Here is a 16,667-nt window from a genome sequence, read left to right as displayed (position 1 = left end):
TTCACTGGCCTGCTTCCGTTGACGTCCGATCGCCTAGATCAAATCCGGGTGCCTGGACTTCGACTATACTGTTGATGAGTTGATTGACCAACCTTCTATTTGATTCTAGAATCCTTCAAGTCTACTTATGTAGTCAATTGTTCAACTTTCTCTTCTCTCCCAGAATTTATCAATTGATCAGACTATACAACCTTAAAATTCATTTATCGACTTACCACTTGATTGTACAATCTTTTGTTCCCTTTCATAATTCATAAGTCGATTATTTAATATTCCATTCTCTTTCTTATAAAACTATGAATATTCTCTTTCTTATAAAACTATGAATTCAAACACATATGATTTCAATCAGCTGACTGTACATGTATAATAGTTGATGTTGATTAGTCAACTCCAACAATTCATACACTCCATTGATCTCATACCATAAATTTTGGACTTGTTCAAATTCAAGGTATGCATACTCCTTTGTGTAACAGTCAATTGTTACCTCAGTAGTATCAGTGACTGATACACCGTGACTCAATCATCTATAAGTTGAGTTTGTCTAACTTTGAAAATACACTTCTCTCATGGTTACAATAACTCAAAGCTTTTAGGTTAGATTGTGTCAAGTTGAAATTTTTAAATTTGAATAAGTTTGACTCAAAGCTCTTACAACCGAGTCAAGTTAAAATTTTTAAATTTGGATTGCGATTTAGATGAGTCAAATCCATGAATCTATTAAGTTTTTTATTTTAATTTTAATTTTTTAAAAAAAAACATATTTTCTCAACATGAGCCAATCTAAGTCCGCTACGAACAGACCCATATGGGATCTAAGCTGGTTGATCTATCTGAATTTATTTGATAAAATTAAAATTCAAAAAGATTATAATTTAAAGTATAAAAAAATAGCCGCTCTAAGTAACAACCATTTGGGCGGAGAGATATTTTTAAAAATAAATATGTGAGTTGGTATAAAAATCACACAAATTTAAAAATTCTTAAAATATGCATACGCAATCAGATAAAATGCCTTAAATTCAAGTAAAAAGAGCATAATAAAACCAGTATGGCAAGTAATGAAAGGATAAGGGTAAGGCCTTGGAGTTTGTTTCTTTACATTTTCTATTTTTAGTCAAGTGGGGAAAAATGGAAAATGGACAGTGCAGTGAGCGTGAGTGAGCGAGCGAGCGAGTGAGATAGAGAGCTGGCTGGTGGACGAGTACCGTGAAGGTGCGCCATTGCTGCACTGCTGCTGCTACTCGTACTATCACTACTGTTGAGCCAGTGAGCCACTAGTGAAGCGTCGTGGAAAACGACTCGTTTTGCTACAGACAGCCTCTTCGGAGAGCAATCTGGCGAATCTCGAAGGATGCTAGATTTTGGGGCTTCAGATTTGTCCTTTTCCTAAGGTAAGATCCAAAGATGCCTCCTTTTCCAATCAATAGTTGCCTCCTCACTCATCCCTTGAAAGTGTTGCTAATGCTGGTTTTAGGGTTTTTAGTTTCTCGATCTCCGTTTCAGTTAGCCTCCCTTAAAGGTGTTTCTGATAAAGGCGGGTGCTGGTGTTTTCAGGTGGCGGCCTTCGACCATCAGGCGTAAGGCGTAATGGATTTCTTTTTCCTACTGGAGACCGTGAAGCAGGGATCTTGGTGAACGTAAATCTCCCTTTAGTCTAAATCTCCCTCGCCACGGTCCGTGAGGGTTTTCTTTTGGTCATGCATGGTGCCTTTTCTACATTGATGATTTTGTTGTCGTTGAGTGCTAAAGAAGACTATAGTTTAGTAGGAGTGCGTTCCGTTTCTTTCCTGGGATCATCCCGAGTGAATTTCAATCGAGAAGTACTTTTAATTATTTTCTTATCTGTGTAGTAGCCAATGATAGTTCTTGTTTTTAGCACATGAAGCGTTCAAATTCCCCCTTAGGTCTTATATCTGTTGCATTGCTTCTCAGTTCAGATATTGAAGATAGGATTTTCGAGGTTGCTACATTTCTTTTATCTGTGATTGTTTCTATAGTGTAAAGTGCATGAGACAATGCCCCTTCTTGCATTCAAATAGTTTCCAGTAACAACTCATGAGACTGATTTCGACATTATACTCTTTTGTTTTACCACTAGAATATTTTACATTTTATCAGTTCTAATCACCTGTGCTATGAGAATAGAATCATTTGATATGAACAGTCTTGCTTAGTTAACATAAACTTTCAAATTGTGACTTCTTTTGCATTTGGAATATTTCCGTATGTATTTTATTTATAGTTCATTGTTGAATCCTAGTGTATGCTTTTTAAACATCTCTCAGGTAAGGCTAATCTGTACTATCATCTCCAGAAATGATAATGAAATATATAGTTAGGGAATGGAGATAGATCAATCAGAATAGCACTGGTTGGAATCGGACATGAGTATGTTGTGGGGACATGCTACAGCCAAGGGAAGCTGACTTAACTGCTCTTTTAACTTTTCTGGTTGTGATTCCTCTTTTTATATACATTCTACTTGGGAGATGGAGCGATGCTTCAAAGAAAAAGGCTAGGATAAGTGTACTTGCACAGCTTGCTGCTGAAGAGGCTTTCCAAGTAGAGGCAATGAGTGCTGTTGATGTTCTTCCTGTTTTGCCTTCTTCAAAAACTGCCTTCCATGAATGTGCTAGATGCTTTGCCCCTGCTACAACACGCTGCTCCAGATGCAAGTTGGTTAGATATTGGTAACATAACTAAGCTCATGATTGTCTACTGTTTCCATCATTAATAATTATGAAAAGTACCAATCTTTTCTTCTTTTTTTGCTGTTTAATAATGTTTCTTGGCTGTATGATTTTCTATCTTGTTAATCTCAACAGCATGAGAATGATAATTGAACCTTGCTGCAGAAATAATGATAAAGAGGGTTAAGTGATGGGACACAAGTAGATTTATGGATGATTTACTTTTTTAATGTTTTTTTGTCCATGAGTGTTAGATGCCTTTTTTTTTCAAAGGATGTATGTGGCTACTGTTAAAATGTGTAATATTTTTCTGTGATTGAGAGATTGGAGTTCTATAAGCGCATTTGGTAATGGAATCAAACAAACTAATGCTCCTACTGCCTTTTATATTTCTTCATGCAATGGTCCATTCCTTAGGATTTTCAGATACTATGGAAGCTTAGCAATAAAATACCCCCTCTCACCTTCTCTTATGTGTTGAAGAAGATGAAACATATATGGCTCAGACTCTTTAAGGATGCAAATAAATGGTTATGCTGTAGGGATAAGAATCATGCGTGGATAGTGTGCTCATATTTTGTTAAAAAGTGTTTAAATGTGGTAGACATGGATTGAAATAAAATTACATATTTTCAGCAAACTATTTTGCCTCTTGATCAATAAAATAAAAATTAAATATTCTCATTCAGTAAATGCCACTTTTTATATAATGCTGCTTATGTAAAAACTTGCCAGTTTCTTCTACTATTTAATTCTATGCTTAAAACCAGATTTAATTGTTCCTATAAATAGCATCCTGATAATATTGGTTATATTTTCAGTTCTGGAAAGTGTCAAATAGTTCACTGGAGGCAAGGGCACAAACATGAATGTCTACAATGGCTTGATAACTCCTTGAATGTTTCTGCTGGTTTACTTCTTAAAGATGCACTTCAGCAAGGGCCTTTCTTAAATAACCTTAAATCTTCTTATCTTTGCAATGGTGTTCAAGGAGCAGAGTCCCTACGTTACAGTTTCCATAATGACATCTATGATCCTTTCCTGATGGCTACTGATGCATCTCAAGACTCAGATACTGGAAGGAAGATATCGGATAAGTTCAAAATGATTCAGTCAAATGGTGTTGATGATGATTCTCATGCATTTGACCGAGACCAAAGCCATGATGCTTGTGGGAAAGCCTTGTTGTCTAATCATTTCACTGAGATTTCTTCAGAGGATCTTCCTGCAGGCCAGAAGGTCCTTTTCACACCCTCTCTAAAGGCACAGTTAATTCCTACATTTCACTGCACTGTTTTATTATGCTCTTATTTTCTCCTGGTTTCAGTTTGCTGGGGGAACTGCTTCATCCACTCAAGTTCATGTGAACCAAGAGATCAATGGTTTATCAAATTCAAGAAATATGTCAATCCAGCACATTAAATTGGCAGGTGAAACAAGAAAGGAACTAAAACATAATGCCTCCCCAGTTATATCATCTCAGTCGCATGCTGATAAACGTTTGATAAATGGATTACAAAATGGGGAAAGTATCCCTGAACAGAAGCCTGGTGTTTCATATAATGAAACAGTGAATGCTAGTCATACTACTGGACATTATTTTGCCAAAGAAAGCATAATGTACAGGAAACCCCCCTACACTTTGGGGCACACAACTTCCTCTTTGCAGAAGATGTCAGAGAACAATTCCAAACACTATCACCATGAAGGAGCAGAAAAAGCCGGTGGCAAGGAAACTGGATTTAGTAGGGCTTTCTCATGGATATGCTATTGCCCATTGCAGTTTCATGATTATTACTTATTACTTATTCATGTATTTGAAACTTGTGCAGGAATCATGGAAAAGAATGATTCCTCAAATATCTGCTTTGAAGGCCAAGATGGCAACCCAAGTATTCAAGGGTTGATGGGAGGCTCAAAGAAAAGTGCAAAAGTTCTCAAACGAAATCTTGTTGGATTGATAAACGATAATAAGAAAAATAAGGTGTGAGTTTGCTGATGATATTTATTTAGACACCCACAACCATGGATTTATAATACAACTTCTGCTTTTCATGTTCTGGAAATTCAGCTTGGTCAACTTCTGTTTCCTTATGAGGATCTTGTCATGCTTTTCCAATGTGAAGAAAGTCACATTTCTCCCAAGGGCCTTCTTAATTGTGGCAATAGGTATGAGTTAAAAAATGTTTAAACTATCAATTGTAATTTAAAACACAACCTATGCTGATTAGTATTACCCTGACATTTTTGTGGCAAATGTTTCTAAAGCATGCTGGGAGGCAAGGTTATTCCTGTGATGTTGTAATCTGATTGATTTATTGATTTTTTAGCTTCATTTGCTGTTCTGGATAGAGATTTTTTGTTTTACTTGAAGCAAATTGAACTGGTATGCTCACCACCATAAGAGGAGATAGTATTAAGTATACAAGTATTTAGATTGGTCACTTTTCTGACATGCTGAGCTTTTGGTATAAAGTGATTAGCCAATCAACTTTAACAGGAATCAATTTCTCACTAACTTGACTTCCATTGTGATATCTAAATATCAATTTGGAGTAGATTCTTTCTGGATCACTTTGCTGACACTTTGAGCTTTTGGTATGAAGTCATCAGCCAATCGACTTTAACGAAAATCAGTTTCTCACTGACTTGACCTCCATTGTGATATCTGGACATCAATTTTGGAGTATTTTTTTTTATGCATAAATATGACTAACTTTAACAGGGGTTCTATATTTCGATAAATCATTTTTCTATTTAGCTGATAACTTCACTTGAATGACCATTCACAATTGGGATTTGCTAATATGGATTTCTAGCATGCACCTATAATATTTATTCTGTGGAGTTCTTTTTCTGTTTTAAATGCAAGAATGACACAAACTTGGAAAATGTCACTATTATGACTGATTAATGTCCTATAATAGGGGGTTTAACGTGAGTTGATAATATGAGATAATAAACTATTTATGGCATATATTAACAGCCTGAAAAAGTAATAGGTTCTGTCCCATTAAGATTGCTTGTTTGTGTATTTAGTTTCTAAACACAGACGCCATGGAAAGAATACTGATTTTTAACCTGAAGCATATTGTAATGGCCTAATCTATTCCAGATGTACTTCACCTTAATGAATTACTGATTTTTTCATCATCTTTTATCTAACTTCTTTTGGCTCGCTTTTGCAGTTGCTATGCCAATGCTGTTTTGCAATGTCTAACTTCCACAAAACCTCTTATGGTCTACCTACTTCGAAGAGGGCATTCTCGAACCTGTACATTTGAATGTTTTACTTGTTCTTGTGAATGAGAATTGCATAATTTCATAATATCTTCAGTTTTGCTCATTCATTAATTTCTTAGGTTGTGTGAAAGAATGGTGCCTCATGTGTGAACTCGAGCAACATGCTTTGCTGTTGAGTGAAGAAGGTGGTCCTTTGTCTCCCATCAAGATCCTTTCAAACATGACAAATATTGGGTGCCGCATGGGTAGTGGAAACCAAGAAGATGCACATGAATTCCTGAGGTGTAGCATTAGGATATATGTATATATATATTTTCCCATTTGTTTCCGACTTGAGCTCCTTACATAAAAAATAGAAACAACTTTTTATGGTGGTACAATCTAGGTATGATGGATCTTTTATTCTTTTAGGATACTAAGCTCAGTTCTATATACACAAGACTTGAGGATGATTGATCTTTTCTTGGCATGCTATATGGGTTAATATTCAATCAAGCTTATCACTGATAAATTGACTGTTTTCATTACTTGACCTGAAAATGAACCCTTTTGATGGGATCCAACATGAGACTGAAATCGTAGGCAGAACCCAGCTTCTTGGGTTGAATGAATCGTTCTAATCATCATCAACACCATTGTGATGTTATGCTTTTGGTTGTCTGTTTGGATTCAATAGGATTGGCATATCAGCCTGAGACCCATTTTTATCTTCAAGATTGAATGACAGATTCTAGAACCATGTTTTCCAATGTGATGGCATTTAGTTTCTGTTGTTTTTATTTACAGTCTTCACAACTTCAATTTTCTGAAGTAGTCCTCTTATTGATTCATTCTAATACAAAACCTCAGGCTTCTTGTAATGTCTATGCAATCTGTTTGCCTCGAAGGCTTGGGAGGTGAAAAGGAAGTTGATCCATGGTTGCAAGAGACAACACTAATACAACAGATATTTGGTGGTCGCCTCAAATCTAAGGTGATTAACTGTGACTTATGCAAAGTTGATGTTGTTATCTTCATACAATCTTTATACCTGAATGGTAATGATGTTCTCTAGTACTAACTTGTGAATATAAACCAATCAAGGTTAAATGCCTGAGATGCCACCTTGAGTCCGAAAGATATGAGAGCATTATGGATCTAACACTGGAGATACATGGTTGGGTTGAGTCATTGGAAGATGCTCTCACTCAATTCACTGCTCCTGAGGATTTAGATGGGGAGAACATGTACAGATGTGGAAGGTTGAATCAATATCCAAATTTTCATATCTAACCCTATTAGTTTATGTATCACAGCCAATTTGATTTCCATGTTTGAAATCTAGGTGCTTGGCATATGTCAAAGCCAGGAAGCAGTTAAGTTTGCATGAAGTGCCAAACATACTAACTATAGTCTTGAAGAGATTCCAGGTAATGAGATGTTGAACAGATGGTTTTATTAATTGATGTTGAATTCAGTGATTTCTTTGAATTATCCCTCCAATTTCTCGAGTCAAGTGAAACTTAATTATATTATTCAGTCTATTGGGCACTAGTTTGTATGGAACTGTTTTTTGGTTATGGATTCTAGTGGATGATCTTTGATATTTGGCATCTTCATCATCCTGTTTGGCCCCTTGTCAGACACTGACACTTGGACTTCAACACATTGAGTGGACAAGTACCTTTTCCTATTCATCACGTGCAAACAATTTTAGAAACAATTGTGTTGGACTTGGATCCACATCCATATCAGTTACTTGTACCTAAGTGTAACATAGCTAAGCCCCACCACTTTGAGCATAGGGGTAGATGGAGAACATTGTGCATGCTGTCATTATTGGGGAAAATAGGCATTTTGTGCATTTTCTTGTGACTAATACTAACATTACATGTGAAATTATGCTGAACTTTTCTTTCTATGCAATTCATGTGAATTAACCTGACCTAATAATGTAATCTTTATTTTGCCTATTAGACAGGGAAATATGGAAAAATCAATAAATGTGTTACCTTTCCTGACATGCTGGACATGATTCCTTTTGTGACTGGGACTGCTGACAAGCCACCACTTTACCTTTTATATGCGGTTGTTGTGCACTTGGACAACTCAAATGCATCATTTGCAGGGCACTATATATCCTACATCAAAGATCTAGAAGGAACATGGTTCAGAATTGATGATTCTCAGGTAACTACTGTCTGTTGTTTATCATTTTCCCATCATAAACTTTAACATTAATAAGGAAATATTGAACAAAGCCAATCTCTCATATTATTAGTAGTATGGTTATTCATAAAATTCTGGTAGTGCTTGTTTGAGTTTATTAGAGATACAATGAGACCAGTGCAAGAATTGAAGAAAATTCTGTGTTGGAGTTTCGCTCTCCAGTCAGCAATTTGTTAGAGATACAATGCGACTAGTGTAAGATTTGAAGTATCATATTGTGTTGGAATTTCTATCTCTAGTTAAAATCATATTGTTTCGACAATACGTTGTGACACCCAACATGCTTTGGTGTGATTTAAAGCATGCCAAATCAACTCAATGAGGTTTGCTCTTATAAGCCTTTCATATAAATTGTCATTACAACTAAATGAAAACTTTTAGAAATTAGCAACTCAGTTGAATTAAAATTTTGAAGCAATAAGTTAAAAAACATAATTAGCATTTCAAGTAATGATTATACACATACGAGGAGGTCAACCAATCTCCTATACCAAAAATAAATAATGCCCCATCACATTTAATATTATAACTTATGTTCCACATTATAAATATAGTTGTTGGTGCTCTAGTTGGCGCTTCCAATTTTTGTCTCCTCTCAATTAGTGGGAGATATTCTCTTCTCAGTTGGTATTGCTGCAATTATGTCAGCGTGAGCACTGAAATGACATTCACCCAAGGTTTAAATTAAAGTTTAAAATATCGAGCTGTGCCGGAGTTTCAGTCTTAGACCGAAACGATACAGTTTCGGTACCATATCGTACCGTGCCGGTATAATTTCGATATTTTAAAAATATATAATATATTAACTAAAATAAAAAATTTAATCTAAATAATTAAAAATAAAAAATAAAATATTTTTTAAAAATAATAAACTAATTTTATGGATTTTATTAAAGTCTATTTAAATTATCCCGAACTATAGCTAGGAGTTGATTATTAAAACTTAATTAATACCTAAGTTAAAAAATAAAAAAATAAAAAATCTATCGCGATCGCGTGTTGCCCGCGTGCGGGCCGCGCGCCCAGACGGCGCCTCCGGTGGCATCGCTGGGCTCGGGCGACGCCTCCGGAGGCGTCGCCGTGACCGCGCGACGCCTCCGGCGGCGTTTACATGCCGGAACCGTGGTGCCGATGCTGTGCCGGTGCTGATACTGCGGCAGAACGAAAAATTTCGTCCGTATCGCGCGATACAGTTCAGTATTTTAATCCTTGCATTCACCCATGCAAACATAGTATCAATTGGTACTTGGAGATTTACACTGATATTTGATGACACTTGAAACCATGGATTAATGATAATCTTCAATAGGCCTTATAAATAGTGTTTGATATTCACAACAAAGCTTTTAGGGAAATCGTTAGTTTGTCAAGTAAATTACTGAAGAAGTGGCTATGATTTAGGCCATAATTATGTGTGGGGTTATCCTGTGTATATCACATGTTATACGTATACATATCACGTATTGAAATACTGCTATGATGTGGATACTGATCTTTTGTTGGCTCAGTACAACATCAATGAGCTAACATGCTAACAAGCAAAATTCTTTGACTGCGAGCACGTGTTGTACCCCAATTACATTGCAAATTGTCCCTATTCATTGATATATGTTTCAGGTTCATAGATTTGAATAAAACACCTATCTTGTATTGCGGCTATATTAATATTTTGAAATTTGTTCATTTTGAATTAGCTGTGCCTCTATGGTTCCTCCCCGGTTTCAGGGCCCAATTAATTAGCTTTGTCACAGCCTTGAAATTATCAATAGGTTCACCATTATTCAAAAAAATTATAGTACACATGTCCTTGACTGAGCTTTGAAATTCCAAATTCATGTAATGTAAAAATTCTTGATTAAACTAATGTATAATAAACAAATGTGAGATTTTAATATCATTGCAATGAGATTCATAGATATGAGAGAAATTACAAAGTTCAGGTGGGGGTGGGGAACTTAAGGGGAGACATGTTGAGACGAAGGGCTGAAAGAACTAAAAACTACTATTGGTCATCTTTGGCACAGTATCAAAACTGCCCCCCATGATTTGAATTTCTTACATCGAAGAGTGGTGCTAGGGGGGGGGGGGGGGAGTTGAATAGCACGTAGTTTTAGAACTTATTTTTTATTCTTCAGAAACGAAATTAGATCACATTGAAAAACTTAAGGAAGAATAAAAAATGCAAAGAAAATACACAATCAAAACTTAATATGGTTCGACTTTCCTCCAGGGTTCCTACTCCACGGCGTAATAATCCGTTAGGTGTATCAATCTCCGAAAAGTCCACTAAATCTTCTCCTTTTCGAAATAGATTCAGGGTGGAAAAATCTTTTACAATCAAAGAGACTATAATAAACAATTATTGTATCTCAACCAATGAAATGCAAATAATGAAAATATTACTAACATAGCTTGCAAAACATCGGAGCTTAACAAAGTGGCTCTAAGGCGAATTCGAGCATAGAAGAATAAGAGAATGATTGAGGAATGATAGCTTGATTGATGTAGTGTTGGTGTCGAGCTACTTTTATAGGGTTTTTTTCAGTTGATCGATAAAGCCTTTCCGATCGATTGGTACATTGCTTATCTCGTCGATCTGCTAATCAAATCAGATTTGTGGTTGTCCGTTCAATAGAAATGGTTGACTGATCTTGTTCACGCCAACTTTCCCATCCAGATTCGTTTATTGATCGGATCTAATCATGCTCCTGATTGGCTTCAGTTGCTTGATAGCTTGTCACATTAGCATCTCACGCTTTATCTTTTGCCACGTCAGCTGCGTGAAGTTTATCCTTTATCACGTTAGTTGCCACGCTAGTATACTAGTGTTTATCCGACACCAAGCCACCACATCAACACCTTATCTGCCAACTCACTGATCACAATTATCTGGTTGACTGAAAGCTCTTTTTCAACTGCTCAAAAAATCCGATCGACTGTATTTCTCTTTCGGCTGCTCGAATATCTAGTTTCTACAAAATAAAGTTAGTACGACAAGCAAGCAAAATTGATATGTTTATGCATGATTTATTTTTTTGATAGTTAAAATTGTGTGACTTCGACTTCGAAACTATATTGTTTTCTTAGTTGAGTCGTTACCTAGCTGTAGGTTACCCTCGTCCCAAGGTGAAGATGCTCCTCAACCTTCTTTCAGAAGGATCTCTCTTGAACTAACTTTGCCTTCGTAGATGACCAAACATTTGGTCCTGCTGACCCGTTTGGACTTGCCTGTTTAGTGCCCGATCGCCTATCCCACAATGCCTTTCTCTATTGTCTTGTGTCTTGTCCTCTTGACTCACTAGAGCTTTTAAGTGATTTGCACACAACACCCAAGTCAGATCCACAATACTTAACTTTACACCCTTTGCCGTACATCAAAATACAACTTTGATCATTTGGTGTTGCATACACTAATAATCTCTCCCTTTTTGATATTTGACGACCCGATTTAAAGTTAAGAGATAATGCACAACTTTAAAACCTCTTAAATTTTAAAACTTTAAACCCTGCTTGAAATTTAAAATTTTAAAACTTAAACCTCATATTCTCCTCCTTTGACATACATCAACAAGTAAAGTCAATACAAACTATAAAAATAGATAATCATAAGCAAGGTTTAAAATATCGAGCCGTGCCTAGGTTTCGGTCCCGGATCGGAATGATACAGTTTCGATACCATATCGTACTGTGCCGGTATAGTTTTGATATTTTTAAAATATAAAATATATTAACTAAAATAAAAAATTTAATTTAAATATTTAAAAATAAAAAATAAAATATTTTTTAAAATTAATAAGATAATTTTATATATTTTAATAAAGCCTATTTAAATTATTCCAATTATAGCTAGTACTTGATTATTAAAATCTTAATTAAACCTAAAGTTAAAAAATCGTGATGTCGCGCGCGGGCCGCGCGCGTGGAGGTGTTGTCAGGCCCGCGCGGCGCTTCTGGTGGTGTCGCTGGGCCCGCGCGGTGCCTCCGGTGGCGTTGTCGGGCTGGGCGGCGCCTTCGGTGGCGTTGCAGGGCCTAGGCGGCTGAGGCATCACGCGATGCCTTCGGAGGCGTCATCGCGCCCGGGTGATGCCTCTAGAGGCGTTTCCTGGCCGGAACTGATGTGCCAGTGCTATGCCGATCGGTCCGTCGGCGGAATGAAAAGTTTCGCCTGTATCACGCGATACAACTTGAAATTCATTCCCTGATCATAAGCCTAATCAAAAGAGGGAGTAGGTAATTTCGCCTGTATCACGCGATATAGCTTGAAATTCATTCCCTTATCATAAGCCTAATCAAAAGAGGGAGTAGGTTATTGGCTGATATGCCAGGTCTTAGGAAAATCCATCATCTCATGTTGCTACTCTCGGAGTATTTGGATGCCCCTCCTAATCTGCCTAAAGCCATCTTGCAACATCTCCTCTAAATGAGTAAATCAGTCACCTGAATCATGAGGATCCGTTGGGGCTGGCAACTCCAAAATTGAAATATTGGGCATGTCATCATTAGAGTGTAATCCCTCCTCGAGTTGTGCAACACTCTATCGTTTGACTTTCCACATTAAGGTCTGGTCTCCTTTCCCTATATCAGCTAAGGATATCTGTCTATATCTATCTTATCAAAAGAGTCGGATAACATTTTAAATTTTTTTGATGTAATCTCTATGCCAAAAGATGCAATAAGTCAGTAATGATGTGATAATAGACATGATGGGGGCTGGTTAGTGCTTGGTCTTTAGTAGCTAATGGTAAAATGCAACTTATGATTACTTTATATAATGCATTATCAGGTGCCCTAAGATGTACTACTTGAATAAGATTATGACGAGGACCTTCAAAGAACTTAGAATGCATTTATCCAAGGTGATATGAGAATATGGTTCAAGTAGTGTTTGAGGGTGGTTTGGGAAACAGTAAAAAGGGTTAGGTAGGTCTGAATAATATCAGCATTAAACATGTCTTGCCCCTACCTTAGTTTTATAGTTAAAAGTCATCAATAGGGTATACGCTGTGATAAAATTCTGCACACAAACCTTGGTGAACATGATGTGTGCAGTAGAGTAGGTTGCTTAGGGCATAATAATTGATTATCTCAACTATATCAGAACAATATTTAGTAAAGAAATCCCTATCTAAATACGTAGTTCCTAAAACTAAATGAGTTCTAGATGCAAAACATTGCCTAAGTTCGTCAGTAGGGAACCTAGGATCTTATCTAGGGTTTGAGGGACCGGCCTGATGACTAACTCTATGCTTTTGTCTATAAAGAAAGAATATGATAAATATTTAACTTAAAAGAAAGATGAAATAAAGAGAGCTAAGATAGTTATCGAGGCATTTTTGAGGATCTTGAATGACGGTTGAGCCAATTCAGAGCGTCCAAGCTCAGTTGTAGGATCAAAAATGAAATCTGAGCTCAACGGAAAACTTAAGTAAGAATAAAAAAACACAGAAAATTCACAATTGATTTAACGTAGTTCGGTTTCTCTCTTGGGTTCCTACTTGCCGTAATGATCTATAAGGTGGATTGATCCCCGAAAAACCCACTAAATCTTCTTCTTTCCGAAATAGATTCGGAGGTGGAGAAACTTCTTACAATCAAAGAGATTACAGTAATCAATTAGTGTATCTCAACTAATGAAATGCAAATAATGAAAATATTACCAATATAGCTTGCAAGATTTCGGAGCTTGGCAGAGTGATTTTGAGGCGAATTCGAGCACAAAAGAATAAAAGAATGATCGAGGAATGATGGCTTGATTGATGCCGAGTGCTAGATTTGAGCCACTTTTATAGGTTTTTTCGATCGACCAATAAAGCCTTTCTAATCGACTGGTACACAACTTATCCCGCTCAATCCGCTGATTAAATCGGTTTTGTGGTAACGGTCGATCGATCTTGCCCATGCTAGCTTTCTCATCTAGATTCATTTGCTAATCAAGCTCCCGATTGGCTTCCGATCACCTAATAGCCTACCACGTCTCACACCTTATCTCCTACCACATCAACTGCCCAAAGTATATCCTTTGCCACGTCAACATACTCGTGCTTATCCGACACAAGGCTAGCCACATCAACACCTCATCTGTCTACTCACTTATCACAATTATCCGGTCAACTGAAAGCTCTTTTTGGTAGTTCGGAAAATCCGATTGATTGTATTTCTCTTTCGATCACTTGAATACCTATTTTCTGCAAAACAAAGTTAGCACGATAAGCAAGCAAAATAGGTATATATTATTATGCATGATTTATTTTCTAATAGTTAAAACTGTCTGACTTCAACTTCAGAACTCATGTTAGTTTCTTAGTCAGGTCATCCCTTAGCTGTAGGATTACCTCTGTCCCAATGTGAAATCGCTTATCACAACCTTCCTTCAGAAGGACTTTTTTGGAACTTACCTTACATTCTTACTTGATTAAATGTTAGGTCTTGTTGATCAGTTTGGACTTTCTTTACACTATCTATTGTCTAGTCCTTGTGACCCATTAGGGCTTTTAAGTGATCTACACAGTCAACACCCAAATTAGATCCACAATGTCTAACTTTAAACTCTTTGTCATACATCAAAACACAGATTCGATCATTTAGTACTACCTGCACCAACATGAACACCATCTACACTGTCCCATTATCAACATTAACAACATTAGAATACTTTGTTTATGCGGTATTGTGGTAAAGTTGGTATATCGCTATTGGATTGATAAGTACACACAGCAATTCCCTATGGTGTGATTTTCAAACAATGTGTCGAACATTCCTAGGGTGTGCCAGTAACCTTGGTTTTCATACATTTGTTTTATGTTTTGACTAAATTCCATCAGAGCCAACCTCTACCAACTGCATCTCAAAAATTTTCAGGCAGAGTTTAATATTGAATAGAACATGTTTGAAATTTCTTGTCTTTACCTTTTTAACTGAGTCCACAGAAAATCTGTTGCATATTCTAGTTAATGGATAGATGCAGATGCTTTTGGATTAATTGCAACTGAGTGATGGGATACTTGCTTTTTTGGATCAGTCAGTGCCAATAAAACTCCTCTGATTGTTCTCTTGTTTAAAATAGGTGCAAGCTGTATCACTGGGTCAAGTAATGTCTGAAGGCGCATACATGCTTTTCTACTCAAGGTACACATATTTTATCTGTGCATTTTATGATCAATTCTCTAACATGTTGAATCATCTATTTCTCAGATCTTTTCCACGTCCGCCTCATGCTTATGCCGAGAAAAAGCTATCGTGCCCCTTGATTAGTACGAGGAATATGGCTAAGAGTCAGAAAACTTCAAACTATGCTCCACCAAGAGTGAATGTGAACTTACATTCTTCAGCAAATTCAGTACACCAACACTCAACAAATGATTCAGGAAGCAATTACGGCGGCGACGATACCACTGATCAAGTTGCTGAACACCTCTCAAGGCCCTTTAGCAGAGACTTGGTGCCAGATGGAGCATATCCAGATGCAATGAGTATTGAACTTTCTGATGTGACATCTAGTGATTGGTCGCTCTTCACAAGCTCGGATGATTCATCGTTTACCACCGAAAGTACCAGAGATTCATTTAGCACCGTGGATCATGGAGACAATACTACCCTTGATACCATCTCATCTATATTTAGTCCTTTCTATGTTCCAGAGTATGCCAACAGCAACACCATCTCCTGCACAAAGTTCTCAGGGAGTCGGTCACAAACAAGATTCTTCTCGGAGAGCAGTGGTGGTGATAACCATCCATTGCCATTGCCGTCGCGACCAATTAGCAGTGTAAATAAAGGAAGGACGATGGAACATGCCCGTGCTTCAACGGAACCTGTAATTTCACGTGGCCATCAACGCAGCATGTATGGTGAGTGGGAGTAATCCCGAAGATGGCATGGCCTTGTTCTTGTGAGTTTTGCGATATGTAGTCTAGATTCTGTTAGGCCTACTTATTAAGCTTACTCTCGAGCCGAATTGAGCTGCGTCTCATGGCTTGTTTTTTTGATCGAATGAGGCGTGCTTAGTTAGAAGCAAGGCATCTATGAGGCCGGAGAACAGGTGCTTATGTATAACTCGAGCAATCTATGGAAGATTCTTGATTTCTTGCTGAATGCATTGGTTAAAATAGCTTAAGCTATGTGATTGTCTAGGCACCCTAATGTATTGAAGTTCTTTCCAAGGCCAATGTGTTTTGGAGACACTCGTATTGGAGTTTGAAAGAGTTTTGGAGATCAATAGATGATTTAGATAATTAATAACGGTGATAAATAAATGAGGCATACAATGAGAAGAGTCGTCAATTTAAGTTGGATCCGTCGGATTGATTTGTTCTGTTACACAATTGAGGTGGATTGGATTAAAATTTTATCAATCCATTTTAAGATGAGTTAAGGTGGATTGATTTGTCTAGGTCCGTGGTCTGCATGGGTTGGTCTGTGATGAATTTGGATTGATTCGCGGATTGAAAAAATTTATTTATTTATTTTAAAATTTAAAATTAAAGTAAAAAACTTAATAGATTAATGATCTTGATCTATTTA

At 36.9% G+C, this 16,667-nt stretch overlaps 1 protein-coding gene across 3 annotated transcripts; it reads left to right on the top strand.

Moving 5' to 3' along the window:
* The first annotated feature begins 1,238 nt into the window (after positions 1-1,238).
* Positions 1,239-16,238, top strand: LOC141847883 (ubiquitin C-terminal hydrolase 15). 3 transcript variants are annotated; one of them, XM_074735992.1, is made up of 15 exons: positions 1,239-1,397; positions 1,561-1,643; positions 2,292-2,696; positions 3,518-3,935; positions 4,024-4,441; positions 4,529-4,680; positions 4,768-4,865; positions 5,885-5,970; positions 6,059-6,221; positions 6,789-6,912; positions 7,023-7,180; positions 7,264-7,348; positions 7,896-8,108; positions 15,211-15,272; positions 15,339-16,238. In XM_074735992.1, the coding sequence occupies exons 3-15, from the start codon at positions 2,410-2,412 to the stop codon at positions 16,006-16,008; spliced, it is 2,934 nt and encodes a 977-aa protein (XP_074592093.1). In that variant the 5' UTR covers positions 1,239-1,397; positions 1,561-1,643; positions 2,292-2,409; the 3' UTR covers positions 16,009-16,238. The 3 variants fall into 3 exon arrangements, with proteins under 3 accessions (XP_074592093.1, XP_074592084.1, XP_074592101.1); XM_074735983.1 differs by having other exon boundaries at positions 1,561-1,679; XM_074736000.1 differs by lacking the exons at positions 1,239-1,397; positions 1,561-1,643 and adding an exon at positions 1,717-1,775.
* The last annotated feature ends 429 nt before the right edge of the window (positions 16,239-16,667 follow it).

Source organism: Curcuma longa, chromosome 1 (assembly GCF_044706935.1).
Source record: "Curcuma longa cultivar G26 ecotype Majalengka, Jawa Barat chromosome 1, ITB_CL_G26_1.1, whole genome shotgun sequence".
Classification (NCBI taxonomy): Eukaryota; Viridiplantae; Streptophyta; class Magnoliopsida; order Zingiberales; family Zingiberaceae; genus Curcuma; species Curcuma longa.
This window is presented reverse-complemented; position numbering and strand designations above follow the sequence as displayed.

Excerpts from the sequence above, each read along its gene's own strand:
- LOC141847883 (XM_074735992.1), top strand. The coding sequence starts at position 2,410 with ATGCTACAGCCAAGGGAAGCTGACTTAACTGCTCTTTTAACTTTTCTG. Across the intron at positions 4,681-4,767 it reads ACGATAATAAGAAAAATAAG|CTTGGTCAACTTCTGTTTCC; the intron begins GTGTGAGTTTGC and ends CTGGAAATTCAG. Across the intron at positions 15,273-15,338 it reads TACATGCTTTTCTACTCAAG|ATCTTTTCCACGTCCGCCTC; the intron begins GTACACATATTT and ends TCTATTTCTCAG.